Source organism: Canis lupus, chromosome 23 (assembly GCF_048164855.1).
Source record: "Canis lupus baileyi chromosome 23, mCanLup2.hap1, whole genome shotgun sequence".
NCBI lineage: Eukaryota > Metazoa > Chordata > Mammalia > Carnivora > Canidae > Canis > Canis lupus.
Window position 1 is genome coordinate 45,634,526 of NC_132860.1, and position 27,435 is coordinate 45,661,960.

General features: G+C 48.9%; 1 protein-coding gene across 11 annotated transcripts in view; it reads left to right on the forward strand.

The window, feature by feature from the left end:
* Positions 1–27,166, forward strand: part of AMOTL1 (angiomotin like 1) — a 170,569-nt gene extending 143,403 nt beyond the window's left edge. For all 11 annotated transcript variants that reach the window (XM_072795043.1, XM_072795052.1, XM_072795048.1 and 8 more), the window contains 7 exons: positions 3,521–3,666; positions 7,305–7,454; positions 11,231–11,421; positions 16,188–16,313; positions 17,313–17,539; positions 20,148–20,408; positions 21,464–27,166. In XM_072795043.1, the coding sequence (XP_072651144.1) occupies positions 3,521–3,666; positions 7,305–7,454; positions 11,231–11,421; positions 16,188–16,313; positions 17,313–17,539; positions 20,148–20,408; positions 21,464–21,570 (1,208 nt within the window). In that variant the 3' untranslated portion in view covers positions 21,571–27,166. The remainder of the gene's footprint in view (positions 1–3,520; positions 3,667–7,304; positions 7,455–11,230; positions 11,422–16,187; positions 16,314–17,312; positions 17,540–20,147; positions 20,409–21,463) is intronic.
* Positions 27,167–27,435: the final 269 nt, after the last annotated feature.

The window sequence follows — 27,435 nt, forward strand, 5'->3', positions numbered from 1 at the left end:
GTTTGGGGAGTCTGAGCAGAGTATTGAGCTGGGGGTGTCCATGGTCAGTCCATCAGCCATCTGATGAGTGGTGGCTTCAGTGGTAGAGTATGACAGCTGTATGACAAAGGCTGTCAGGAAATACCTAGTAGCTAACAAGAACTACCATCTTTATACAGCTGGCAATGCACAGTAGAGAGTCATCCATTCATTCAACAGTTTTGAGCCAGGTGCTGTTCTAGGCTCAGGAAATCAATAATGACCAAAACAGATATCTAGGATATTGAGGTCCTTATGCTTTATATGTCTCATTTCCAACAACAGAGTCATCAAACAGCACTGTGATGTAGATGTTATCTTTCTCATGTGGTAGAGAGATTAGATGAGATTTGATTAGATGAGGTTGCTGAGTCTCAGAGAGGTTAACCATACATAAGATCTATAGCTGGAAAGTGGTAAGCTTGAGATTTGAATCCAGTTTTTTCTGATGTTGGGGTGCGTGCTTTAGCCACAGTATGATATTAAGGAAATAACAAATATTGGAATCCAGGGTGTGGGGGTGCATGCTTGCGAGTGTGCATGTTGGGGGGAGGGATATTTAATTCAGAAATCTAAATAGCTGTCATCGTGACACAGCAATAATTGTGACCTTCGATTTTCAAAACTCAAGAAGCTCTGATTGTGGCCTCTAGTCTTGAGCTTGGTCTATCATTTTACTGTCTTCTGGTCAAAATTAATGTGTCCTTGGCTGCCCTTAGCAAAGAGAGTAACTTTTACACTTAGGTTGATAAGCACGCAGAAGCTCTGAAATCCAGTGGTTCATTCCCCAGCATGCTGAGTAACTCCTGGGTGCCCTCCAGAGTCCGGACAAGGCCACTGGGCACCATGCCTATTGAGATGCTGTCCAAACCCATGCAGCTAGTGTTCGGATGCCATTGACTTTGTGCAGTGAAATGCTCTGGGTCACTAGGGCTATGGATGGTGGGGTGCAGAGGCAGAGAGCTGCTACTGACCCACTTGTTAAGGCCTTTCACATGGCCATTCTCCACGGATTAGGAAAGAAGTTTCAGAGGCAACATTTCAAATGCTATTGAAAAGGAGAACAAGGGAGGGCAGTTGGTTATTGCAGTGAGGCACACAGATAGGCCAGGAGAAATTTCGTGTTCAGGGTCAGGATCTTGGTGGCCTCCTTTTGTTCCCAGGGCAGGCCATTGTTTCTAGGCAGTACATCTACTGCTGAGCTGTACAGGGCTACTCAGTCTGCCAATGTGACACTTTTCCGTTTGCACTCGGATCCCGTTGGCGTGACCTCACAATGCAAGGGCAGTACCGTCAACGGGGAAGGGCGTTGTACTGGGACATCGGGGACCTGGATTCTGGCCGTGGCTCTGCGCCAGCTGGCAAGGGGACCTGGACAAGTGCCTTTGCTCGTGGGCTTTCCTTTTCTCACTCATCAAAGCAGCAGGACTGGAAGTGGAGGGGGATATTTCCTATGATCCCTTCCGGCTCAAAAATTGTGACTTTGTTAGTAGATATTTGCAGGCTTATAGTGTCTTTTTTTAATTCTCCAGCCCTGTATTCAAAGGCACATTTCCTGCTCCTTAAGCACAGCATTCTTTCCATTGCTTCAGTGCCCACAGGGCTGGTCCTTAATGTTTGATAACTTTTTGTTAAATTAATGGGTGACTCCCACCAGGAAATATGAATGAATGAAACCACTAGCACATGCAGTGGAGCTTCCAGACTGTGGTTCTCTGTGTTTTAATGTGGGTTGCCAAAAAATCCAAGCAACCTGTCTGAAGCCTTTGAGTGGTGTGGGCCTATAGAAACCAACCTCTAACTCTTATTGCTGTTGTTGTAATCATATGCCTTGTTTTCAACAACTGTGGAATAGTATGCGCCTGGTTTATGTAACCACTTTTTTTTCAATAATGAAGTTTTTTTCCATTTCACAAATATTACTTAATAATAATGGATGCAACCTAGTCTCTTGTAGAGTTTACAGTTGTTTATTTAACCAATCCCTTAATCTTATACATTGAGTCATTCAGGTTTTTCTGTGTTATGAACAACATGACTAAATATTCTAATGTATTTTTAAATATTTATTTATTTATTTATTTATTTATTTATTTATTTATTTAGAGGTAGAGAGTGAGCAGTTTAGAGGCAGGGGGAGGGAAAGCAGACTCCTTGCTGTGTGCAGAGCCTAATGCAGGGCCCTATCCCAAGACCCTGAGATCATGCATGACCTGAGCCAAAATCAAGAGTTAGAGGCTCGAGGGGCCTGGGTGGCTCAGTAGGTTAAGCATCTGCCTTCAGCTCAGGTCATGATCTCGGGGTCCTGGGATTGAGTCCTGTGTCTAGCTCCCCTCCCCGCTCAGCAGGGAGTCTGCTTCTTCCTCTCCTTCTACCGCCTACCCCCTGCTCCTGCTCTAGCACTCTCTCTCTCTTTCAGATAAATAAATAAATAATAAATTTAAAAAAAGTTAGAGGCCCAACTGACTGAGCTATCCTAGTACCCCTCTAATTTATTTTTAAAATAAAATGTATTGCTTTTTTTTTTTGCTTATTTATTTGAGAGAGAAAACACAGGAGCTGAGGGGAAAGGCAGAGTGAGAGCGCGAAGCAAACTCCTTGCTGAGCAGGGAGCCTGACGTGGGGCTCAATTCCAGGACCCTGAGCTGAAGGCAGACACTTAACCAATAGAGCCACCCAGATGCCCCTGTATTGCTTTTGTTAACAGGAAAAATGTCTTCGATAAATAATACTGATCCAGTGACACCATTAGCCATACCATCTTAAACTAAGATGGGAGTTAGTCTACAGGAAAGTGGTTTGGATGCTACTGAATGCAGGGCAGCTTAGGCTCTCCATGTGCAAAGGGACTGTGATCACCATCAATAACACTGTCATCGAATGAGAGGAGAGCCATTTCCTAAATCCAGAGCAATACTCCTAAATTCCTTTAGGCAATATTCCTTACCCTTCCTGAACAGAACTAGGAGAAAATGTGGGGGGCCAGGTCATAGGGGACGAGAATCCAGCCCAGGTTTGGAGGACTGGATTGGAGCTCGTTCTGCTGTCTGGCCTCAGCAAAGAGCTGAACCTCTACACCTTGGTTTATTTTTCTATGAATGAGAATATTAGTATTAGTTAGTCCTGCCTGCCCTTTCATCAGGGGCTCGGAAGACAGAAGCAAGGGAGGTTGTGAGCATAAAGTGAAATCGTAGGTAGAAGGTTAATGTGAAGCATGAAAGAAACTGTTGTACAGAAGTGAGTTATGGAGAATATCCGTCATTCCTTATGTACCCTTCATCTCTGGAACTGTGGCCTGGAATGTATCTAGAGTTAACAGTGGTTTTTGAGTAAATCCTTAACTCACACATCACCACTATCAAGAGGGAGCAAAAGCAGTAATTCAACCCTCCACTCTCTGCATGCTCTGTTATTACTAATCCCTGCCAGATGTAGACTGGCTGGGAGCCCAGAGGGTAAGTGCTTTCTGATAGAGGTAGTTTTGTTCTTGTCTCCCTTCTAGACAAAGAATTCTTGAAGGAGAAGGAGAAGTTGGAAATGGAGTTAGCGGCAGTGCGGACCGCGAGTGAGGACCACCGGAGGCACATTGAGATCTTGGATCAGGCTCTGAGCAACGCCCAGGCCAGAGTCATCAAGCTAGAGGAGGAGGTGAGACGGGTGGGGGGCAGAGCCTTGAGGGCCTCCACTTCCTTTTCCTACCCAGCACCCTGCACTGGAGCCCGCTCCACGGCTTTGAGTCGGGGGAGGGATGTAGGAGGCCTCCCAAAATAAAATTAATACCAACAGAGTTTATCCAACCCAGAGCCAGGCAAAGTAGGAAAGACAGCCATGAAAGAGCTCACTTTCTGCCTGAAACCCGGTCTGCAGCCCATTGGTTGGCAAGTGGCCAGGGCTGGAAACAAATGGAAGGACTGGAAACCACTGGTGCCTGTAGAGAAAAGAGACTAACAATTTAAAAAAATGGTTTATCTGCTCTTTGGGCTCTTGATTGCATTAAAAAAGGGCAAAAAGCCTTCTGATAGGGTGGAATCAGGGTGGCATGCAGCAAACCGATCTCCCATTTCCAAAAGTTGGCTCAGCTGGGCAGTGACTCCCCTAGTCCAGGAAAATTTGGTCCGTCTCCAGCATTATGGATTTAGTGGTTCCTGATTAAATCAGCCCTTTGGATGAGTTCTCATGAGGTAGGCTTTGCCATTAGGCCTGACTGGGGACGTGCAAAGACCGTTTCTGAGCTTTAGGCTAGGGGATTCAGGCTACAGACACGGTGGCAGAAGAGGAGCAGCCACCGAGGCGGGTAGACAGGAGCCCACACCTGGCAGCCCCCGGCTGCAGTGCTCCCTACCCCCCTCCCCCCACCCCCACCCCGGTCTGGAGCTTGACCTGCACAGAGCCACCCTGGAAGGTAGAAGCACAAAGTCTGGAAGGGGCGTGAGTGAGATAATCCACACCAAGTGCTGGCCTTGAGGCTTGGCACACAGCAAACAGTGTTGTCATCAATCCAACTGTTGTCGAAAGGAAAAGCTACTCCTTTAGAAGACCTCTCCTGATGCCAGGTCTTCTGGCGTCTCCGCAAACGCAGCATCACGGTTCAAGCAGCCAAAGGGGAGGGTTATGAAGTTCACAAAGGTCTTGTCCACTAGGAGCTTCTGAAACCCACATGTCCTCTGTAGGAACAGCAATTTTAAGACTAGCATGAGGACCCCAGACAGCAGCCCCAGAGCATCTTCCCTGTTACCGATGTGCAACTCATTCACTAGCATGTAGGTTTGGTACGGAAAGCCACCTTAATCCTTACAGGACACGAGGTCTGCTTTGAGGACTGGAGGCCATGACTCCTCATTGTCGTTATTACTGAAATTAGTTATTCAGGCCCTATCTCCATGGTTGGAGCCAAGGGAAGTTAATAATTTTAAAAATTTATTAATTTTAATATTTCTAATCAAGTCCAAGTTAATTGCGAGCTCCTTAAAGACAGGCTTTTGGTAATCACTACTATGGATCTTCTTGGCATTCTAGAAGATGTTTGCGTGTAGCTTCTCCCAAATCTCTTTTTTTGTGTACCTTTCACTATGACTCCCTGTTCTTGTTAAAGTTTCTTTCGAAGGGTCTTAATTCAGTTCAGAAGGCTCATACTGAGTGCTTACCCTGACTTCCCACAAGAGCTAGGCCTTGGACTGTGGTGAATTAGGATCCTGACCCTGGGGTATGTCAGTGTGTGACCTTAAGCAAGTCTTGTGACCTCTTCCATTCTCAGTCCTCTCTCCTAAATGGAGATAATAGAGTTGTCCCTTTCCTGATATTGGGAGGATTAAATGAAATAGTTAAATATAAAACATGATGCTTGGCATGAAAGAGTTTCACAAACATTGGTTGATATTACCTGTTAATCATTCTCATCTTAATAGACTCCTTGCTAAGACTTAAGGCTGAGACAGTTTTTTTTTTAAGATTTTATTAATTTATTCATGAGAGAACAGAGAGAGAGGTAGAGACACATAGGTAGAAGGAGAAGCAGGCTCTCTGCAGGGAGCCTGATGTGGAACTCAATCCCAGGACCCCAGGATCACACCCTGAGCTGAAGGCAGACGCTCAACCACTAAGCTGGTGTCCCTAGGCTGAAACAAATTAAATGAGACAGATCCATGCCTTCAAAGATTTTGCAGTTGATTGGGGGAATAATAGTTCTCCATTTAACAAATATTTCTTGAGCACCTACTGGATGCCAGAGATTGTTGCAGGCACTGGGGACATACAGTGTGCTTTGGCCCAGCAAGAACCAAAATGTACAGATCTCATGGCCCTTCTGTTCTAATGGCCACACACCCAGGAAACTGTATACGGTGTAGGATGGGGTAGGTAGTGTATGAATGGGACTCAGAAAATATTTTCTCAGCTGGATCGGCTTCTAGCACAGGAACCTGCAGTTAGTAGGTCCTCAAATGTCTATCCAACCAAATCAAGTAATCAGAAGCACAGCAAATGAAAGGGCCAGATGAAGATTGATGCCCAAAACAGATTTAGAGAAGGCTGTGAGGTTGCTGCCCCCCATTGAAAGGTCAGAGGCACCTCCATTTTATTCCAGTGGCTTTGGCCAGAATATAGGCATAGCTCCGTACAGTACTTCCTGCTAAGTGAGTAACCACCTTTTGCAGCAAGCTCTTAAGTCACTAGCATGTTCCAGCTTGCTGGTGTGATCAGGGACTGAACTCAGGATCTGAATCACCTGGAAGGCATAAGCACACCCAGGTGCGGGCAGGAACTACTATCTGGTGTCTTCTCACCCATGGCCAGATCAAGGCAATGCCCCAGCCTGGTTTTTGGCACGAGCCGATTCCCAGAAAGTTAGAAATGGGCCTGGGGGGCAGCCCAGGGCGTGATCCTGGAGACCTGGGATCGAGTCCCACGTCAGGCTCTTTGCATGGAGCCTGTGTCTCTGCCTCTCTCTCTGTGTCTCTCATGAAATGGGCCTGGGATTTATGGATGTGAGCCGGACTCCTAATTGGGAGAAAACAAAGTCTGAGAGTGGGAGTTGAAATTGTCAATCGTGATTCTAAATCCGTGCCTGATGTGACATTTACATACATCCTTTCTACCTGTATTTCCATCTCCTCAGTTCTGGTGGTGTTTGAGTGTTCATTGAACCCTGCCTGTCTCTCCAGGGCTGTCAACCACTCCAGCTCTGGAGTGGGCTAAGGGCTCTGAAGTCTTGAGGAGAAAGTTACTCCACAGGATCTATCGTAGGAAATTTTATATTTATTCACACAAATGTGTACATACACCAGTTTCTCTGTGGTAGTAATTTACAGTTATTTTAGAAGATTTGAAAAATTCTGAAAAGAGTAAGGAAGAAGAGAAATTATTATGCTGTACTTAGGGGATCCTTTTAAGTATTTCCTTCCAGTCTTTTTTCACACATAGATCATAGACAGGCAGAGTTGTGAGCATGTATATAATTTTTGATTCTGGATTTTTTAGTTAAACATTATAGAATAAGCTTTTACTTATGGCACTAAAAACCCTTTGCTAACTTCATTTTCAATGTTGCCAAATGCTGTCATTATTAAGCAGTCACCAAGGATGGAGCTCAGAGCTGGCTACACGAGGCAGGTGCCCTCGTAAGGTCTTTGATTCCAAGCATCCCAGCACGTCAGAGGGATGACAGTAGGGAAGGTCCATGCACTTGTTCAAATGCAATCCCCAGGTAATCTGACCACCCCCACCTCCACCCAGGCTTTGAGAACTGCTGGTCTGAGTTCTCTGCTCTTTCTTCCCTTTCCTCTGCTTAGTTACGAGAGAAGCAAGCCTATGTGGAGAAGGTGGAGAAGCTCCAGCAGGCCCTGAGCCAGCTGCAGTCTGCATGTGAGAAGCGAGAGCAGATGGAGCGGAGACTACGGACATGGCTGGAGAGAGAGTTGGATGCTCTGAGGACCCAGCAGGTGAGGCTGGGCCCACACAGTCATGCAGCACCCATCTGGCAGCACCGCACCTGCCGTGGCTCAGGCTGTGCACTGTGCATTGAGGACTCAGAGGTGAATGGGAACTCCCTGTCCCCAACATACCAGCATTACGGCCAGTGGAGGGGCCAGGTAGTCCACTCATTGCAGTGACAAAGTCCTTAAAGAGAGAAAGTGCTGACTGCTGGGGGGCTGGACACAGGGGCACGGGGTTATAGGACATTTGAGGTGGACTTGGAAAGATGAGTTTGTTTGACATTCTGGGGGAAGGACATCAGAGGTAGAAGAGGGTTTTGCGTAGGAGAGAGGTACGAAGCAGCATGGCACATTGCAGATGGCTGGGTGCAGCTGGCTGGCAGAGAATGCACAGGCGGTGGCTGCTGAGGAGGCAGAGGCCAGAGGGGAGGCATTTGGTCAGGTGGAGACACTGTACTGCTTCCTGTAGTCAGCAGAGGGCCAATTTCTGGGAGCTTTTCAAGCCGGACAGGCTCAGAAGATCAGAGGAAGAGCCCTCTGGTGGGATCAGGAGGGTCTGGAGGGGTGAATGAGGACATCAGGGAGGCCAGCCTGAAGGCTGGTGGTGTCGTCTAGGGTGTCATGAAGTGGGATTCCATGCAGGAGCTGGTAAGAGGGTGAACTGAGTCCCACATGATTCTTTACCTCTGAGTTTTCAGAGGTAAAGGAGAGAAAGGAGTTCAGGACTATCCCTGGGACTATCCCCCCGTTATAAGTATCCCGATGTAATATTGGCCATAAGCTCCGAGTTCTTCTGCCTTTCTTTCTTTCTGCCAGTAACAGCTGTCAATATAACTTAGCTGCTAATAAACTTGGGTCCTTGTGTGCCTCAGCAGGGAAGCTCTGCGGCTGGGCCGGGCTCCATTATACACTGGTCAAAGGCTCCTGACTCCAGAGAGAGCCTGGGCTTGTGTGGCATCAGCCAGTGCCGTGGGCAGAGCCCTCTGTGCAGCTGGTGAAGGGTGTGCTCTAAGTTGGGAACCAGGGAAAAGCAAGGCAGGGTTCCATGGAATTATCTACTGGATAGAGCATAGTGGTTGTGGTTGGAATACTTGAAAACACTTGAAAGCATCTGTTCAGGCCAGCTCAGCTCTTTCTCATGGCAGGCACACACATTTCACTCTGGGTGTGGGCTTGGCTAGGGAAGGAGGTGTTAGATTGCCCAGAAAATTAAGGAACCCACCCAGTCTCCCACCATCTTGGCTTAGTTGACAGCTCATAGAAAGGGTGAGTCTGCCTCTAGACTCCATCTAACCTGTGCCTTATGCCCTAGTACTTAAGGCCCACCCTTAAGTATTTCTCAGTACTGAGATCTTACCCTCCCCAACTTGAGGATGGGCTTCTCTGGTGCCTGGTACCGTGCTGGTATCTGATAGATACTGAGGAGTCTCTGGCCGACAGAAAGAGTGCATCCCAATACTTAGAGCAAAAGAGAATGTTCTTTTCCAGTTAATGTGCCACCCACACCCTTCAGTTAGATTACTTATCCTTGGATCTCCTACTCTGAATGCTATGAAACCAGACTCAACTGCATTATCTTTGTTATTATATGTAATCTCCCTCCACCATGGGAAGGGAAAGAGTACTTAGCATCATTAGAAGCTGAGAGGAGGTAAAGGAGAAATGAAGATAAGAGGAAGGGAAATGAACATGTTTAGGAATTCACCATCTTCTCTTTCTTGCAAAGAGCTCAAACTAATTTTCACATCTTACTACCACAGGAGTCCCTTGGGGTAAAAGAGAGAAGGGGGAATGTTCTTGAAGAAGGAAATGAGGCACACGGCAATTGAGAGATGAGCCGAAGGTGAAAACATGAAGGACAAAGATCCTATCTGTATTGTTCACTGTCATAACCCCAGCACGTGATAGGTGTTCAGTAAAAATTTGTGAACTAGTTGAATGGGCAGCAGACACTGGCCTGCCTGACCCTCAACTCATTTTTCTGGCCTGCATACGGATCCATTAAATCATGCTGTCTTTGTGTTCTTGAACATTGAAATCCATGCTTTCATTTAAATAACTCTTAATGACCTGAATCAGAGGTCCTGTAAAGAGGTACCATGACATGAGGTGAGGTCAAGAGGATTTTGCAGAAATAAGCCAGCTGAGGGATCCCTGGGTGGCGCAGTGGTTTGGCGCCTGCCTTTGGCCCAGGGCGTGATCCTGGAGACCCGGGATCGAATCCCACGTCAGGCTCCCGGTGCATGGAGCCTGCTTCTCCCTCTGCCTGTGTCTCTGCCTCTCTCTCTCTCTCTCTCTGTGACTATCATAAATAAATAAAAATTAAAAAAAAAAAAATGAAATAAGCCAGCTGAGATGCCATTACAGGGGATTGAGACAGAAAATGACAAGCATAGATGGTGGCTTAGCCAGGCTGTGGGATCTTTTCTTGGAATGTTTCTAACAGCAGGGGAGCAGCTCATCTCCATGGATTGGTTCATTTGTCCCCCTGCATGAGGTCAGTGCCTGGCCAGAGGAGGCCGGTGGCTTTCTGTGCAGGTTGATGAGGACAGTTACATACTTTCTGCCCCATTCTTGCTTAAATGTTGGTTACTGGCAAACAACTGCCAGATTGGAGAATATTTGTACTTCTAGCTTTAAAAAATTGAATAGAAGCATATGGATTACAGAAAGCCCCTGGGCCCATTTGCTCTGGTCTCTCTGGTAGGATTAGATCCTCTGAGTGCAGCTCATGTGCCAAGCTGTTGCTCTGGGTAGTGGATGTGGGTCCGGGTAAAGTGTTCAGGCACCCCCCTACCCTGCAAGCAGCTCTGCATCTCCGTTTGTGATCACCGGGAAACATGAGGGCAGTGTGCATCCCAGGACATGGAATGATGAAGAAATCATGCTCTTCTGAAGGCAGAACCTCCTCAAACTCCCTGACTATCCTGCAAGTCCTGCTGTTTAAAGGAAATAGTATACCTGAGTTGAAAGGGAAGAATTCTGAAATGTCAGTATCCCCAGCTTGCGAGCAGACCAGAAACCACAGCCACTTTATTTCCTATCTTCCAGACACAGATGAAAAGAAAGGGCTGAAAAATGAGCTTGACTTGCATTCACGGGTTTCCGGTAGCACTTTACTTTTACTCTGGTTAGCCCCTTTAAGTTGATGAAATGCCTTCATGTGGTTGCTTCTGTGGCCCCTCAGTGGGACAGACACTCATTCCTCTGTGTCCCCGATGAGAGCCTTACACTCAGGGGAACATGCACTTGGGGACATCTCGCTCCCCTTTCTTTGCCTTTCCATTTTAACCTTCCAGCCTCAGGGACAACCAAACAATGGGAATTGCTTCCTTGAACTCCAGAGAAAATGCTCTTGTCCCAAAGGCTAAGACTTAGTTCCTGTTTTAGCTTTTGGTATAAATTAATGGCAGGACTTGCAACAAGCTGCTTGTCCTGCAGGGCTGTGTGGCCATTCGGGCCCTGGTCTGATCCTATTTCTGAGTAGCTGAGAGAGACTGAACAATTCATTTCACCTCCCAGAAGCTTCGTTTTCTCCCCTCTAACATTAGGATAAGGTTGTCTTACGGAATTCCACAAGAATTAGGGGTGGAGGAATTTAGAAGGTGAGGTGGAAGCATTTGGAAGGTGACCCTACTTAGCAATAGGATCTGTAGGGTTTGTGTCTTCCCTGTAGGAGAGGAAGCAGAAACAGGGGGACATTGTGGGAGTGTGCTGCAGGATCTGTGAACCCCATGTGCCCCTTCCCTGCATCATGCTGCATATTTCTCTTGCTTCTCCAGAAACATGGAAACAGCCAGCCAGCCGGCGTGTCAGAATATAATGCCCCGGCCCTCCTGGAACTTGTGAGGGAGAAGGAGGAGCGGATCCTGGCCCTGGAGGCCGACATGACCAAGTGGGAGCAGAAGTACCTGGAGGAGAGTACTATCCGACACTTCGCCTTGAACGCCGCAGCCACTGCGGCCGCTGAGAGGTGAGGCCTGCCTGCGGTGCCTCCAGAGCATTTGCTCAGTTGTGAGGACCTCCACACAGTGGGATACTAGGTGGTCTTCAAGAGCGATGTTGCGCAAGTACATGTTACACTCTCTTTTAACAGCGCGTGTCATGGGCCAGATGAGATTAAGTCCTCATTAAACGTGGGCCTGACCAGATGATGGGGCTGCTGCATCCCCTCCTCACCTGGTTCAGGGGCCGCCTTGCCAGAGGGTCCAACAGGAACTGTTAGTAGCTGGAGAAACATGGCTCAGAGAGGTACCCTGGTATATTCCCAGTCATGCTGGCAGTGAGCGCTGGGGCCGCGTGTCCCGTGGAGCTGTGTGTGACCCGAAGCCTGGTTTCTTTTGGTTGGAAATTGTTGCTTTTGTCAGCTATTACCTCTGCTGCTTTATGTCCTTTCTGTGGGCACACAGCCTATTTTTCCTTTGAAAATGAGCTTAGAATGCTCAGTAATTGACACAGGAATTCTGTTACGTCATCCTCTTGTCTGAATGAGGAGGTGGTTTCCCCCGACTGCTGAGGCTCACCTGTGCGTGCCCCGCCCCCCCCCACTTGAGTGGTGGTGCATCCCACCAGTCAGGGCTTCTGTTGCCTTCCTACCCCCCACCAGTTTGCTGTCGGCTCATAGATGCTGTGGGCATTGCATTCACAGCTGTTTGGGATTTATTGAAGTTTAAGGTCACTATCTGCATAGGAGATCCTCAAATCTCAGAGGCTCATCCGTGAAACTGGACTTAATATGGGCTGTTGTTGGAGCCTGTGGGGGAGCGTCGGACCTGAACCAGGTGAGGAGCAAACACCGAGGATACAGCCCCATCTTGTAATCAGTCCCATGTTTTGGGGGATGTGTTCTTTCTTTAACGAGTAAGAGAAGGCTTGTTGGGGTGGAGGAGACCTCTATAAGGTCTTGTGAGCTCTCTCATTCATTACTCATGTAGAGAAGAGTCCCCAGGAACTTGGAGAAGGAGCAGGGCCAGCCCTATGGGCACACGTGCCTCCACTGGGCACCACAGTGCATTCACACCCGGAGAGACAGACCTTGCAGGCTCATGTGGGAAATGACCCTTAGGGGTCAAATTCTAGTGCTTATGTATGTCTCTGTGAGGGAAAACAGCCCCAGTAGCCCCTCCAAGTGACATCCAGGAGCAGGAATAGACATTTAGAGGTATGAGGTGTGGCGGGGCCCCAGAGGCAAGGCAGGAACGCTGGAGGAAGCTGCAGTGTCTGGTTCGGCCCTCCTGCCTATGGGTGACAACAGCAGAGCCTGGATTTCTGCATAGTTGAGAGGTTTTTCTTTTCAGCTTTTTGTCGTCTAAGGCAATACTTCACCTCTATGTTGAGGAAGAGCCCAGACCATCATAAAGTTATGGAGAAATTCAGCCTTCTTTGCCAGATTTGGTCTGAGGCACAGCATGATTGCCCTGGAAGCTGTCTCACTCCATGGGGTTTTTAAACGGAAGGAACAGTCCCCAGTCAGGTGGGGCATCGGTGTTCAGGGCTTCTTCCTCTGCTGCCAACTATGGGTGCGTGATTCTGCATAGGCCTTTCTGAGTGTCATTGACTTCCTTCAAGATTGACCTCATCTCTGGGGCACCTGGGTGGCTCAGTGGTTGAGCGTCTGCCTTCGGCTCAGGTGATCCCAGGGTCCTGGGACTGAGTCCCGCATTGGGCTCCCCATGGGGAGCCTGCTTCTCCCTCTGTCTGTGTCTTTGCCTCTCTCTGTGTCTCTCGTGAATAAATAAATAAAATCTTAAAAAAAAAAATTGACCTCATTTCTGAAATGGAAATTGTCATTCTTGGCTGGTTATGAGCAAAGAACCACACCATAGTCCACCAGCTGAGGACAGTAAAGCCCTGATAGTATAAATGTGGTACCTTGGAAGCATGACACGGAGGCCTTTGTGGGTCATCTTTGTCTCCGCTCCTAGTGCTTTTATCAGGACAGGTGCATGTTTGGGATCTTAGGCCCTGAGGGGACAAATAGGAGTGGGTTGTCAGATCAGAAGTCGGGGAATGAATGGCTCCTGGGAGAGGGAAACAGGGACAGGCCAGGGGTGGGGGTGCCACCTTCAGCCACTCACCTGTGCTAGGACCTGCCTTGTTCGTCATCCTCCAGGCAAGGGACACTGGTCTGTTGCCTACAAAGAGTGGGAGTCCTATGGGATTTACCCAGCCCTGCTGCTTACTCTGCCCAGTTAGAAGTCTCAGATGCACAGGTAAATCAAGGCCCTTCCCCTACCCGCCCCCCACTCCCTTCTTTGCTTTCTGTGTATTTATTGGGCATCTGATTATTCTGTAGGAAATTACCTTCCCCTTCCTGGCCACTCTTTCCCACAGTCTTGGGGAAAGTCAGCTCAGAGGAGGTCGGGTGTTTAGCTCCAATCTTAATGCTCTATAATTTTGCACTGCTTTTCTTTTGATAGAAAGGGAGAAAGGAAAAATGAAAAATGAATTTTTGAGAAAGGTCAAAATTCTGAGCTCTTGTCTGGATGCTTATGTGGCTGCCTGTGAACTGGTAAAAACGACTAACTGTTCGTTTTGTGACTTTCCAGCCAGTGATGCATACTTCACCTTTATAAGCAATGATTTTTGTTTACCAAGTGCTTTACCCATCTTGGTGCATTTTGGCACCATTGGTCAGAATTTTGAGGGGTTAGGCCTTTTTTATGGCTTTGAAAATTTTACAGATTTTAATGCAATGTAGTTAATTTTTTTGTCTTATGTACATTTACCTTCTGAGTTGTTTTGATCTGATTCTTCCTGCTATCTTTACTTAGCAGCATAAACATGAGTTTTGTTTTGTTTTTTTTTTAAAGATTTTATTTATTCATGAGACACACACACACACACACACACACACACACAGAGGCACAGACACAGGCGGAGGGAGAAGCAGGCTCCATTCCATGCAGGGAGCCTGACATGGGACTTGATCCCTGGTCTCCAGGACCACACCTGCAGGCTGAAGGTGGCGCTAAACCACTGAGCCACCCTGGCTGCCCAAACATGAGTTTTTTTAATTGGTGTCTGGCTCTGTGTGAATTTTCCAAAAGTAAATTGGTTGAAAATGTTTTCTCTAGGGACTAATTTCTGCATTGATTTTTGTGCGCTATAGGGTGAATTCATAATCTACAGAATTCACCTCAAAATTTTGCCTGCACAACAACAGTACAGCAAAAGCCACCACCAACCTGTGATGCTCGAGAGCATTTCTTCCAAAGTGCTTTTTTGGCTATCCATATGTTAACAGCTTTTGCTTGTTTTCTGTGTTAGTTGGTCTTGTGGTTTATTTTCAGCTGCATTTCCCACAAATGCCACACTCTCATGTGCACCCACTTTGTTGGTTTATCTTCATTCCTTTTACCGAAGCCTTCTTCATAAAGACACAGGAAGTGGGCTGCCTGGGTGGCTCAGTTGGTTGGGCGTCTGCCTTCAGCTCAGGTCATGGTCCTGGGGTTCTGGGATGGAGTCCCAGGATGTTGTCGGGCTCCCTGCTCAGCAGGCAGTCTGCTTCTCCTTCTCCCTTTGTTTTGCCCCCTGCTCGTGCTCGAGCTTGCTCACTCTCAAATAAATAAAATCTAAAAAAAAAAAAAGAGTCAGTATAGAATGATGGCTCAGGGCATGGACAGAAATATCTGGATTTGCATCTGTCTCTACCTTCACTAACTAGGCGTTTTTACAAAGTCGCCTAGCCTATTTGTTCATCTGTAAAATGAGGATGATGATGCCAACTACCCAGGTTACTGTGAGGACTGCATGAGAGGCTGTGTGTAGTATGCTTTAGCCCATCCTTGGCATAAAGGAAATGCTATTCACTGATAGCTGTCATTAGATGAAAGGAGTTCTCTTTGCTCTTCTTGTGTATTTTAGAAAAAAGCTATTAAGATTTTAAATATGATTGCAGCATTGGAATAAGAAGTTAAAGAGATGCAAAATCTTTGCCTGGATCATTTGTCAATTTGGCATTCACTAGCCCAAGACACTAGTGTGCCTTGCAGTGAGATATACCTAGATCACCTAATTGGCTCAGTTATCTTCTTTTTACCAATCGTCCTTAATTAGGAGTAATTAAATCACCAAAACCAGTGGAGGCATAGTTAACTTTGACCAGTTATTTTCCGTCAGATACCTGCTTCCAGCTACCCTGCATCTTAACCTACTTTGTCCCTCCCCTTGCTTCACTTCCTTGGTTGGACTTTCCAATGACAGGTATATGTCTTTGTCTTTTTGCTTTGCCACCCGGTGTGGCTGTCACACGGGGGCTCGTAAAGCCAGAAGTGAGCTAGGACGCAGGCCTGAGGGAAGATTTCAGCTGAACCGCCATCCGAGAGGACCAACATGTGTTTCCAAGTATTTGCTGAGTCTCCTTTTTACTGTAAACTACTGAAATAGCTTCTAGGTGGGTAAGAAATGGAAATAAAACTTTGACTATGACTGAAAAAGGATAAGTACAAAGGGGTATAAGCATGGAAACACAAATACAATGACAATGGCCCCCCTCTCTTAGGGTGCAGTGTCCACACCAGGCCTTGTAGCTTAATACACAAGGTCATTAGTCGTGGGAACAGGGAATTTTCATCTTTGGATTTTATTTTGTCTTCCCTAGATGCTTTCATAATTCTGTCAAGTTTAAGGTAACAATTGGCCAGGATGTAGGAGAGGGAGAGTGAGTAAAGGAGCTGGTGGAAAGATATGCCTCAGCAGGATCATCCACATCATTGTCTGTGTGTCCTGTGTTCCCAGGGACACCACGATCATCAACCACTCAAGGAATGGCAGCTACGGTGAGAGCTCACTGGAGGCCCACATCTGGCAGGAGGAGGAGGAGGTGGTGCAGGCCACCCGGAGGTGTCAGGACATGGAGTACACGTAAGGGACAGCCGTGTGCATGGCTGCGCCACCAGGCTCCACTGTGGCTGTGCTCAAGACCCCCATGGGACCCGCTAGTCCCTCCCTGCTCTGAACAGCGGAAGGTCTCAGCCATTTATACCCAAGCAATGAAAAGAAACCAAATGCTTTCTGATTTGCGTTTTGGGCCATCAGGGATAAAATCATCTTTTTCCAGAAAACCTGTCCGTCTTTCGTTTTTTTCTTTTCTCAGAAAATGGGGAGAGGCGCCTGGGTGGCTGAGTGGTTGAACTTCTGCCTTTGGCTCAGGTCATGATCTCGGGGACTTGGGATCGAGTCCTTCGGCTCCCTGCGTGGAGTCTGCTTCTCCCTCTGCCTGTGTCTCTGCCTCTCTCTCTGTCTCTCATGAATAAGTAAATAAAATCTAAAAAAAAAAAAGAAAAGAAAGAAAGAAAAAAGAAATTGGGGAAATTGACTTTAATGGAAAACCAACCCTGTGTAAGACGTCAGCGTTTTTGAGTTTCCCTCCCGAGCATACCTTGGTCCAGGAGGTTCCTGCTGTGAGGCCACAGCCATTCTGCCTGTGTGTCCTTGGGGTCCCAGGAGGTCCCAGATTCTCCACAGAGGCCAGAGAAGGTGTGCCCCTCTGATCCACTACAAAAGTTTCATTTTATACAATTTGCAGATTAGAAATGTGTAAAGACTTAAGCTGCACTTAACTCCTTTTTTCTTTTAAGATTTTATTTATTTATTCATGAGAGACACACAGAGAGAGGCAGAGACATAGGCAGAGGGAGAAGCAGGCTTCTCGCCTAATGTGCGACTTGATCTTGGGGCCCTGGGATCACACCCTGAGCCAAAGCAGACGCTCAACCACTGAGCCACCCAGGCACCCCTACACTTAACTCTTCATCCCTTAGTTACAATTCAAGTCCCTGGGACACCCCGAGAGCATTGTTTTGAGTTTTTCTAGCCAAATCGTTTTTGATTATGACCGTTTGGTTTTGTTCTGTTACATAGTATTAAGAATCTCCATGCCAAAATCATAGAGAAGGATGCCATGATTAAAGTCCTGCAGCAGCGATCCCGGAAAGACGCTGGGAAGTCAGACTCCTCGAGCCTGCGTCCTGCCCGCTCCGTCCCGTCCATTGCTGCGGCCACCGGGACGCACTCCCGCCAGACCTCGCTGACCAGCAGCCAGTTAGCCGAAGAGAAGAAAGAGGAGAAGACCTGGAAGGGGAGCATAGGTGAGCCCCATGCCTCCTTCAGTTCAGGACCTGAAAAAGCAAGAATGGCACAAACTCAGAGAGGTGACCTCATCTGGTGGAATGGGTTCTGACCTTCTTGTGGCACGCTGGCTCCACCGCTCGTGGAATGCTGAAATGTCCCTGACTCTCTCCACATCTGTGTATTCGTCTGTAAAATGGGGAGGATCATCAGTGATACTTGAGTTGTGGAAATTCAACAAGATACGTGGAAGCAAAGCCACACAACGAGAGCAGCCATCAGCCGCGGGTTGATGCGCATCATAATTGGTATCAGTATTGCACAAAGTTGCAGTGACCCTTACAACACATGGTGTTCTAATGGGAACAGCCCAGAGCCTCGAGGCTTTTGAGCTTGGCTCCAGTCCTGCCTCTGTGTCTGGAAAAGCCAGGCTGTGTCTGCCCTGCTTTATGCCGTGTGCCTGAGGGGAGGGCAGAGTGACAGTGGGGAGAAGGTTCTTTGGAAGAAGCGCTCTCGAGCCTGAAGGCATTGGGTGGTGGGTGGTGGTTTTTGCTGTGTTGTAGTTACACAGGCAGACCTTCGAGCGGATTCCACAGATGTGATCGCAGCCTTGGTAGGCCTCCCAGGGTGAGGGCGGCCCGTAGACGGGGCTGGCTGAGTCAGGGAAGCAGGCAGCACCCCAGAGGCCCGTCGTCCTCGCAGTTCCCCTGCACTCTGTGGGCTCCAAGGGTTTGGCCCCGCATTGAGGCCTTTCCTCGGCTCAGAGTGTGTTGTGTTCTGTTTATCTGTGGAGCCGAGAGCCAGTCTTCCTCAGTACAGGACCCCAGGGGAGCCTGGCTGCTCTGTGCCAAAGGGGATAAGAGCTTCCAGAGCGGACCTGACAGTCGGGGGACCAAAGGCGCCTAGCCGGAGTCTCTGAAGTCCCTTCACAGGTCACTTCAGCAGCGCCTGCCCCCCGGGGAAATGTACTTGAAAGAGGATGTGTGTGGACAGCAGCTGGGATCAGCAGAGACCCTCCCGAGGACACGTAGCTCCATCCCCCGCTCAGAGAGCCGAGGGCGGGTCTGGTAAAGGAGTCCTCCCTGGCAGAGGTGGTTTGTGACGTCCAGCGGGGCAGGCATTCCCCTCCAGTCTGTGCCTGTAACCACTAGCGTTGGGCACGTCTGAGCCAGGCCTGGGAGCCTGAGGACCTCAAAATTCTGTCTGTGCAGCCACAACACACTCAGAAATCCTCAAATGTTCCCATCATCTCTTACTTCATGGGCTCTAGAAAGAGGTAGAGGTGACAGTGGGTGCATTGCGGATGGCTCAGGGCTCCCCAGTGGATGACTGGCTAGTGACTTGCTTGCACCAGGGCATCCTTGTAGGACTGTGGAGGTTAGACAGGCAGAGCAATGAGGTGAAAGGGACATGGGTTGGACTTGGAGTCAAGGATAGCTGCATTCGAATCCCGTTTCTGCTGCTGCTTAGCTGCGAGCTGTTTATATCTCTGAGTTCCCATGTCCTTTTCTATAAAATGGAAGATAACAACAGGACCTGTGTCACAGGAGTGTTGTAAGATAGAAAGAGGGCTCATGTGCAAGAGGCAGCGAGCTGAAGACCCTTGTTCCTCACAGTGAGGTCCGTGGGGACCCCTTCAAGCAGCAGAACCCTAGTCCCCACCCACTGAGTCAAACCTTTGTTTTGACGATACATCCAAGTACTTGATCTGCATGTTCCATTTCGAGCAGCACTGCTGGGCACCTTGAAAAGCCCTGGCTAGGATACTGTATGAATTGCTGGCTCATCAAGTGAACAGAGACCTGATCGTGCTTACCACCCTTTCTCTGGGCTAGTGTTCTAGAGTGCTGGCGCTTTGCTGCACGTGCACCCTATTTCACCACTTAGAAATACAAAAGTTGTTCTGGCCAGCACGTCCCCTTTCCACCCCGAGCTCTACTGCCCGGAAGCCCAGCTGGCTCCCTGCTTCCTGCGGGCCACAACTCTCTGCTGCAAGGGCTCTCCTTTGGAATAACAACCCAGTGTGGCCCGGGCCTGGGAGCACGTTTAGTTTTGAACATGGACCTACGGAAGACCATCCATTACCAAGAGGGGAGCAGTCCTGTGGGCTGCTGGGACCATATCTCAGATCTAGGAAGCCTTCAGGTTTCTTAAGCGCACCCCTGCTGCTTAAGGCTCACCACCCCCCACCCTCCCACCCCACCCCCAGGCCATATTACAGCATGGTCTCTAGAAACCCTTGCAGGAACACCTCCTCCCCTCTGTGCTGGCTGTTAGGCATCTCTTACTACCCTGGGCATAATTTTATCCCACTGTTCATCACAATTCATCATAACCAGTTAACTTCTGTTAACTGTCCTCCAAAAAAAAAAAAAAAAAAGCAAAACCCACATAGTTTTAGAAAATGGACTAGGTCTTTCTTTTTTTTTTAATCCCCTCAGTGCTTGCCATCTTCCCAGGCACATGGTAAGTGCTTATAAATGCACGTGGTCAGTGAACCAGTGAATGAAGGAAGCAGTGCTCAATCAAGAAGGAAATGGTCTCCAAGACTGGGGCGGCAGGGGGTGGGGGCGTTGGTTGGTTTTTGTTTAAAGAGCAGCATTGTAAAAGCTGTCCCTGTTCCCTCAGGGTTGCTGCTGGGGAAGGAGCACCACGAACACGCTTCCATGCCCCCGGCCGCAGCGCTGTCCCCCAGCGCCCTCGCCAACTCGGCCGGCAGCGCCCATGCCAAGACAGGCAGCAAGGACAGCAGCACCCAGACGGACAGGAGTGCTGAACTCTGGTGGCCCAGCACGGCCTCCCTGCCCAGCCGCGGCAGACTGAGCGTGACCCCCTCCAACAGCCCCATCCTAAAACACCCGCTGGCCAAAGGGACTGCGGAGAAATCTGGTATGAGTCTTTTCCTTCCCTTTACCCTTGGAAAAACCATACAACACTGGCCCAAGAGGGCACCTTCAGTGGGGCTTGGCGGGGGGGTGGCAGTGGGGGTGGGAACAAGAGCACCACACAGCTCGCACTTTATGGGGTTTTGAGTTTGTTTTGTTTTTTTTTTTAGGTTTATGCTTACCCTAATGCACTTCTTATGGGAATGAAATGTGTGTAGACCCTTCTAACTTGCTACCATGTATGTGAATATGCAGCTTGAATACCCCTTTAATGTGTGTTTTGTAATCAGCCTTTTCCCAGAGTGTGGGAATAGACCCCCTTGGGGACATCAGAGAATCGTTTGGGAGCTCGTACCAGGCACCACATTAGAAGGACCGAGTACATAGGTGTTGCCTTCAAGGGGCTTACCCTTCTGGGATTCAAGGTTGCAGGTACCCTCTTGACTGAGGGCAGGTAGACTTCTGGCACACATCTCAGGCCAGACCAATGAGGTGCTTTAAATATTTAGGAGGAGAAGACAGACTGGGTTGAGGTGGACTTGCCATGAGTCCAGAAGCATCCAGGGAAAGACCAGATGTGCCTTTGGAGCAATCCGAGTCATAGGGAGAGCCCTCTTGAGTTCTTTTGGGGAGGTGGAGCCCTCAGGGGCATGAATTAACCATGTCCTCCAAGGGCTGCTTTACTTTCATCCTCCAAAATACACAAGGCAACAGAGCATTGTCATTTATTGAGCATTGAATTCTTGAGATGCACTTGCCCAAGACAGGGAAGAGCTGAAAAGCATCTGGCTTGTAGGTGCCGCAATTGTGCCCAGAGGGGGAGTGGCCTCGAGGGCCTCCCGCACACATCTCCAGGGTCACCCTTGCCATCCCCGCCCTGGTTCTGTCATTTGTGTTTGAATCCCACGGCCCATCACTTCCCTTGTCCATGCGGTGGGCCTTCCCTGCAGACGCTGGTGCTGAGCGCCAGTGTTGGGAATGGTTCTGCTTTAGACAGAGCCGGCCAGGCCCGCACCCCACTGTGGGGCCAGGCTGCTGACATCCCGTTCTGTTTGGCAGAGAACCCTCTGGGCCACGGGAAGTCCCCTGAGCACAAAAGCCGCGTGAGCAGCGTGCTCCACAAACCTGAGTTCCCTGACGGAGAGATGATGGAAGTTCTCATCTAGTGCTGGCGTCCCTGCTGCATTCTGTGAGGGGACTTGACCAACCTGGAACATGGCCGAGATGGAGAAGAGAGATCAAGAAAGTTGTGGATGAGAAATCAGGAGCGCTTTGAACTGACAAAGACCTTAGATTAGTGAGAACACTTTTGTAAACATTTAAAAACCTACATGACTGAAGATGAGGGGAATGCTGTGGATTCCTATCGCGTATGTTGAGAAGAGAGAAGCTGCATGTAGGTTTGGAAACCAAGAAGTCACCGGAAGTGGGATTTTTACTGTATAGAAAATATATCTCTTGGGGAGGGAGGGTCTATGTACAGCGGCTTTCTAGTTATAAACACATAAACCTGAACATGGATCTTCCTTGAAATACCCCCATTCTCCTTGCCTCTTAGCATGTTGTTGTCGTTTTTTAGAAGAATCTTCCAGAAATCTCCAAGAGCCCATCTTGGCACCAACATAAATGTCACCGTGCCATTGGAGTTTCCTGTGAACATGGCGGGGGGTGGGGGTGGCAGTGAGAACACGTGTCTGTAGGTGATGGGAATTTAGAAGGCGGTTCGCACCCAATTCCCTGCTTGGTTTGGATTTTCAGGAAATGATGAGGCTTCTTAACTTCTGTGGCTGTGGCAGTAAATATGGAAGAGGATGGGAGCGTTATGATCTTGGTGCTCAAACTCCCTAACTGCTCTGAGTTTCATCACTTCCTATGCTTCATTCTCTTTAATTTCACTCTTCTTTTCTTTCACTTCTCCTTGTCCATACCACACGGTGGAATTCCTTAGGTCTGGGATTTATGAGAGCAGAGTCTGATCTCTGTTTAATAGTGACCAGTGGGACAGAGCTGTGTGCTGGCTGCCTGGCCGCTTCCTCCCCCTTGGAGTCACTGGGCTGCAGCTGCTAATCTCCTGGCTGGGGACTAGGTAAGTTTGGATGAGGCGGAAGATTCCGTGGTCACTGCGACATCCTGCATTCAGATCGGGGCTCTGGCTCTTTCTCATATCTGCTCTCTCACGCAGAGCTTGGCAGCTCCACCTCGGTGCTCTGTTGGGCTGAGACTTTCAGGATTGCCCTCCAGGCAATGAATGACACTTGACTTGGTGGCCTCCAGAGAGTCACCAGACAGCTTGTACGACGTTCTCGAATCTGTGGCTCATGACCATCATCACCACTCTCCCCAGCCCCTTGCACTGTGGACGAGCACGTAGGTCTCTGTGTTAACACATCAGTGTTTTTCCATCGTGAACTTGCTTTGTGACTTAGCAGGCCAGGATTTGTACAGTGAAGTCATGTTTTTCGAGGTTTTGGTTTGGGCCAAGTTGACCGGAGTCAGACAGAAGGACCACGTTGAAGATCCAGGAGTGAGTCGGGGTAGTGGGCCTCTTACCCCTGTGCGTGCCGGCATGTCTAACTCCTCAGACGTGGGCTTGCTTTACAGATCTAAGAGGGACTAGATCAGGAAAGAGAAGCTAATCGGGCTGCCACATGTTCTTGTAGGCTCCTGCGGTTTTCCTCCCTCCAGGTCAACTGGATCCTCTTATCCCAGGTCCCCTTCCCTGGGCTTCGTTAAGGTAACAAAGAAAAGGGGCCTGGGTCAGAGACTTTCTCCTGTGACATTTAGGAGCATTGAGCACAATGCTCTGCAGGGAATTTTGCTTGGGTGACTTACCTTAGAGTTGGCCTGTGAGGTGTGAGGCAGGTGGAGTTGTAGTCTCCCCAGATTGTCGTGGTGGGAGAAGGACTGAGGTGTAGACTGGAGAGGGGGAGGGAGGAAATCCGTGGCCTTGGCCAGAGGGGGCACAGTGAGTGGGACATAGCAGGAGCCGCCTCTTCCTGAGCTCCTCTGCGGTGGGCACTGAACTTTGTGCTTTGTGCCTTTAGCCTCCTCTAGTCCTGTCAGGCCGGGAAGCCGGAGCAGTTCTGCAGGCATCAGCAGCCTGCCTAATGCCTGGGGCTGTGTGCATGTGGACGCAGAGGGTGGGGATAGGGCACAGGAGGCCCCATCCCAGTCCCTGTTCCCATCACTTTGGTGAGGGGTAGATGACGGCAGCTCTTTCTCTTAAGGGTATTTTGACCTCTTAATTAATGTTGGAAATGGACCAGGAATGAAAGCAAGGTCTGGACATAGGAGGGCAAGTCTCCTCTGCCTGTCCCTACAACCCAAACCTGGGCCACGGCAAACTGAGCTGTCTCCCCTAGGAATGGATAATGGTGAGAGCCACAGCCCCGTCTTTCTGCTGTCCCCCGAGCCTCGTCTTTCTGCTCCAGCACACCTTTGGCACCAGGTTCCAGGCTCGTGTACGGCCCTTGGTTGCCCCCATCGCCAAGTGTATGGTCAGAGTGCAAACACAGACGTCACCAGTTTTTGGTTGTGCTGTGCTCTTTGGCAGTCTTCTTTCTTCTAACTTGCTTAGACTCTCCCATAAGAAAAGGGACCTCTAGCTTTTAGGTGTGTTCTTTTCTGGGAGATTTCCTGCCATGCCAGGGCCCCCTGATGCTTTTCATGTTCGTAGCTTTCTCGAAGCCTTGCTGGCTGACACGTAGGAGCAAGGGATTGCAAATACCGAGCATCTGCTCTGCAGTTCTAGGCAATTTATAATCATTTATCTCATTTGATTTTCAGAAAAATAAATCCCAGCTCTTTTTTCGTGCTGGCTGTAGGCAAGCAAGGTGGTGAGCATCTTTTAATGAGTCCTTGAGCCATCTGCAGAGCAAGGCCTAGTTCAGCTTTCTTTCACAGTGGAAGAAATGGGCTCAAGGAGCTTCGGTCCCTCCCCAAAGCCTCACAGCAGTGGCATCTGGACGAGGGTCCTGCGAGGGGAGCTGTGCGCCTGTCACAGGCTGCAGCACCACCAACATGGGTCAGAACCATGTTTGAGGCCATGTCTTGGCCCACGTTGGCCTCGTCTTTGGTGTGTGCACAGGCACACGCACACACACAAACACAAAGGTACACACGCATAGCTGCCACACCTCTCGGAAACTGAGGAAGAAGACCACAGCCCCAGACTCTTAGAATTGCCCATAAACACGAGGAACAGACGGAAGTCTTAGTGTTCCATCATCACAGGGCCACAGAATCCATCTCAAAAACACTTGTGTGTTATCCAGAGGCCTGGACTTCAGGACTTGCCCGTGGGCTCTGATTATGGACCTCACGAGCCGTCTTGGAGTGAAGGGTAAAGGCTTTGGCTTTGTGTGAACACCTGCCAGGGTAATCGGGCTTCTCCCGGGATGGGCCTTCTGGTGGTTTCTGTGTGCTGACCAGGGTATCTTATGGAATAGATGCTACTGGATTCTAGCCACTCATTGCAGAACCTTTTCTTAGCAGTTTCTTCTCTTGGCTTATCTTCCACCTGCCGGAGCTCAGCAGCCAGTGAGGGTGTGGAATCCAGCCCATTCCAGGCAGGCCTGTGGATAGAGAGTGGTAGGGCCCTGTTCTGTCCTGTTCTGCAGGGCTGGCTCTTGGATGTGGCTGCACCAGCCTGGGGTCCAGTCGCGAGAGAGTTGCTCTGTGGGAATCCTGGTCTCGGAACAGAGACTGCAGTGATGTGTTGCTCAGGGGACAGGCTGTGGGATTGGCCACTGCAGAGGAGCTGGCCATCACTCTCTCTCTCCCCCGGGGTCACCCTCAGGCCCCTGTGTCCTCCTGATGGGAAGACAGACCTGCTCCCGGGCAGCCTTCTGACTGGCAGAGACCACTGCGAGCACAGATGTCAGGTGAGGCTGAATGCCCGGGACACAGTGAAAAATAGATCAGGGCTTTAAAAGGTCTCGAAGCAGGGAGCTCATGCATGATGCTCAGAGCTGATTTTCCAGAACCAAAGTCGTGTTCCAGCCTGTGCTTGAGTCAAAGGGTATGCTTCTGTGTGCTGAGAATGAACTTGCACCCCTGAGCAGAGCAGTCCCGTAGCTGTGGGGAGTGGGAGCCCATGGATACTCTCAAACAGTAAAGCCGTCACGTAGCCACAGAGAACCCAGCCTACAGTCGTCTCCTTCCCACCCCTGAGCCTGGGGCAGCCATGGTAGAGGCTTTAGAAATGTGGTTTTGCTTTTCTTCTTTTTTGCTAATTAATTGATGTGTTTAAAATGTCTTCCTTCAATGTGAGGACTGTTTAATCAGCTTGCCTCTGATGTGTGGCTTGGTGGGAGATGGGCAGAGTAATTAAGAAGCTTCCAGAAAAAAAAGAAAAAAAAAAAGAAGCTTCCAGAAGCTGACCAACTTGGGAGCATTTAAGGTCAGCATTTCAGTAAAGCATTTCTTCTGGAACTAATGAGCAGATTTTTCTCTCTTCCTTTTAAGTAGTATATCCTTTTCTTGTTTAATAATGATATATAAAGACGTGTGCATGTCCGTGCATACGTATGGGTATGACTCCAAGGTTGCGTGTCAGGTTTTCTTTCTTAATATGCGGAAGATCCAAGCATTTCATCTCACCTCTTCCTCAAGCGCTGACCCTTTGGGAGACTCTATGCTGATTGCTGCCCCACTGCCCCAGGAGAAACAGTTGTGAACACCTCTGTTAGAATGGCCTTTGGCACCTGGGACATTTGTTTGATTATCCTTACAGATGAGAAATCTTCATCCTTTGAGGGTGGATTTAAGTTTGGAAATCATCCCAGTTGAACAAATAAAGATGGGTGATGAAAGTCACACCATTTTAGCTTTAAAAAAAGAAAATCCCAAAAATGTTCCTTGGAATGAGTCTTTGGACTCCTAGAGCCTCTTGAAGTGACCACTTCCAAGGACTGTGGTCATCAGTACATGTAACTTCAGGTGGGTTCGCTTTTAAAAATCTCCTCTCTTGCCATGCCTTGTATGTGTTCACCTCTGTGCGTACGCACAGACGGAATGTGTAATCCTTAGTATAGACCTCCAGTGGGTGCTCTGTAAAGCCCTGTAATACTTAAGTGCATGTAATTGTCATGTAACGCGATGACCAAGGTGTTTCTTTGTCATAAAAGCTTGCTTCTTCACAGAATTAAAATACTCTTCTCAAAGTAATGGGGTACATACACAGCATTTTCTCGTATCAGCTCCCTAAACGTCAATGCCCAGTTGTGTGTTTACATGTGATTTTACCTAGGATTCCGGTCCCCTGTAGACACCTGCGAGTATTTATTACAAAACAGAATGTAAGCAAGTGTATCTGCTGTGGTTTTCTTTGCATTAAGGTGTTTTCCCTGGAGGGACCCTGGAGCCGCCTCCTCCACAGGGCACTGACAGAGTCTGTGTGAAATTCTGTGAACCCAGGGCAGGCGCGGGCACCGACCTCAGCCAAAACTCGGATGGCCCTCGGGCCACCACTCACTCCACCCGCCATGTGAGTCATTGCTGTGCATGGTGGCAGCGTGCGGTGTTCCCTCCAGCAGCCTCTGGTGTGACATTCTGGCATCTTCGTCTGCTGGTGTGTATTGAAGGGGGGCGGGCTGCAGAGCTGCACAGCCCAGGTGTGTATGTGTACAGGGGCAGGGGGTGTCCAGGAATGCAGCGGGTCCCCCACGGCAGATGTTAATACTGTTGGTCAGCCAAAGATTTTCCTATTTGCTGCTTAAACTTGTGCCTTAATATTGTATATAATAAAGGGATAAAATGGCCCTTCTTTCTCTCATGCTTGTTCTTTTCTTTCCCAAAAAACGTGTATATGTGATAAGTTTAATGTCACCTTGGGCAGCCAGCGTGGCTCAGTGGTTTAGTGCCACCTTCAGCCCAGGGCCTGATCCTGGAGTCCCGGGATCGAGTCCCATGTCGGGCTCCTTGCATGGAGCCTGCTTCTCCCTCTGCCTGTGTCTCTGCCTCTCTCTCTCTGAGTGTCTCTCATGAATAAATAAATAAATTCTTTTAAAAAAAATGTCATCTCGCTGCCT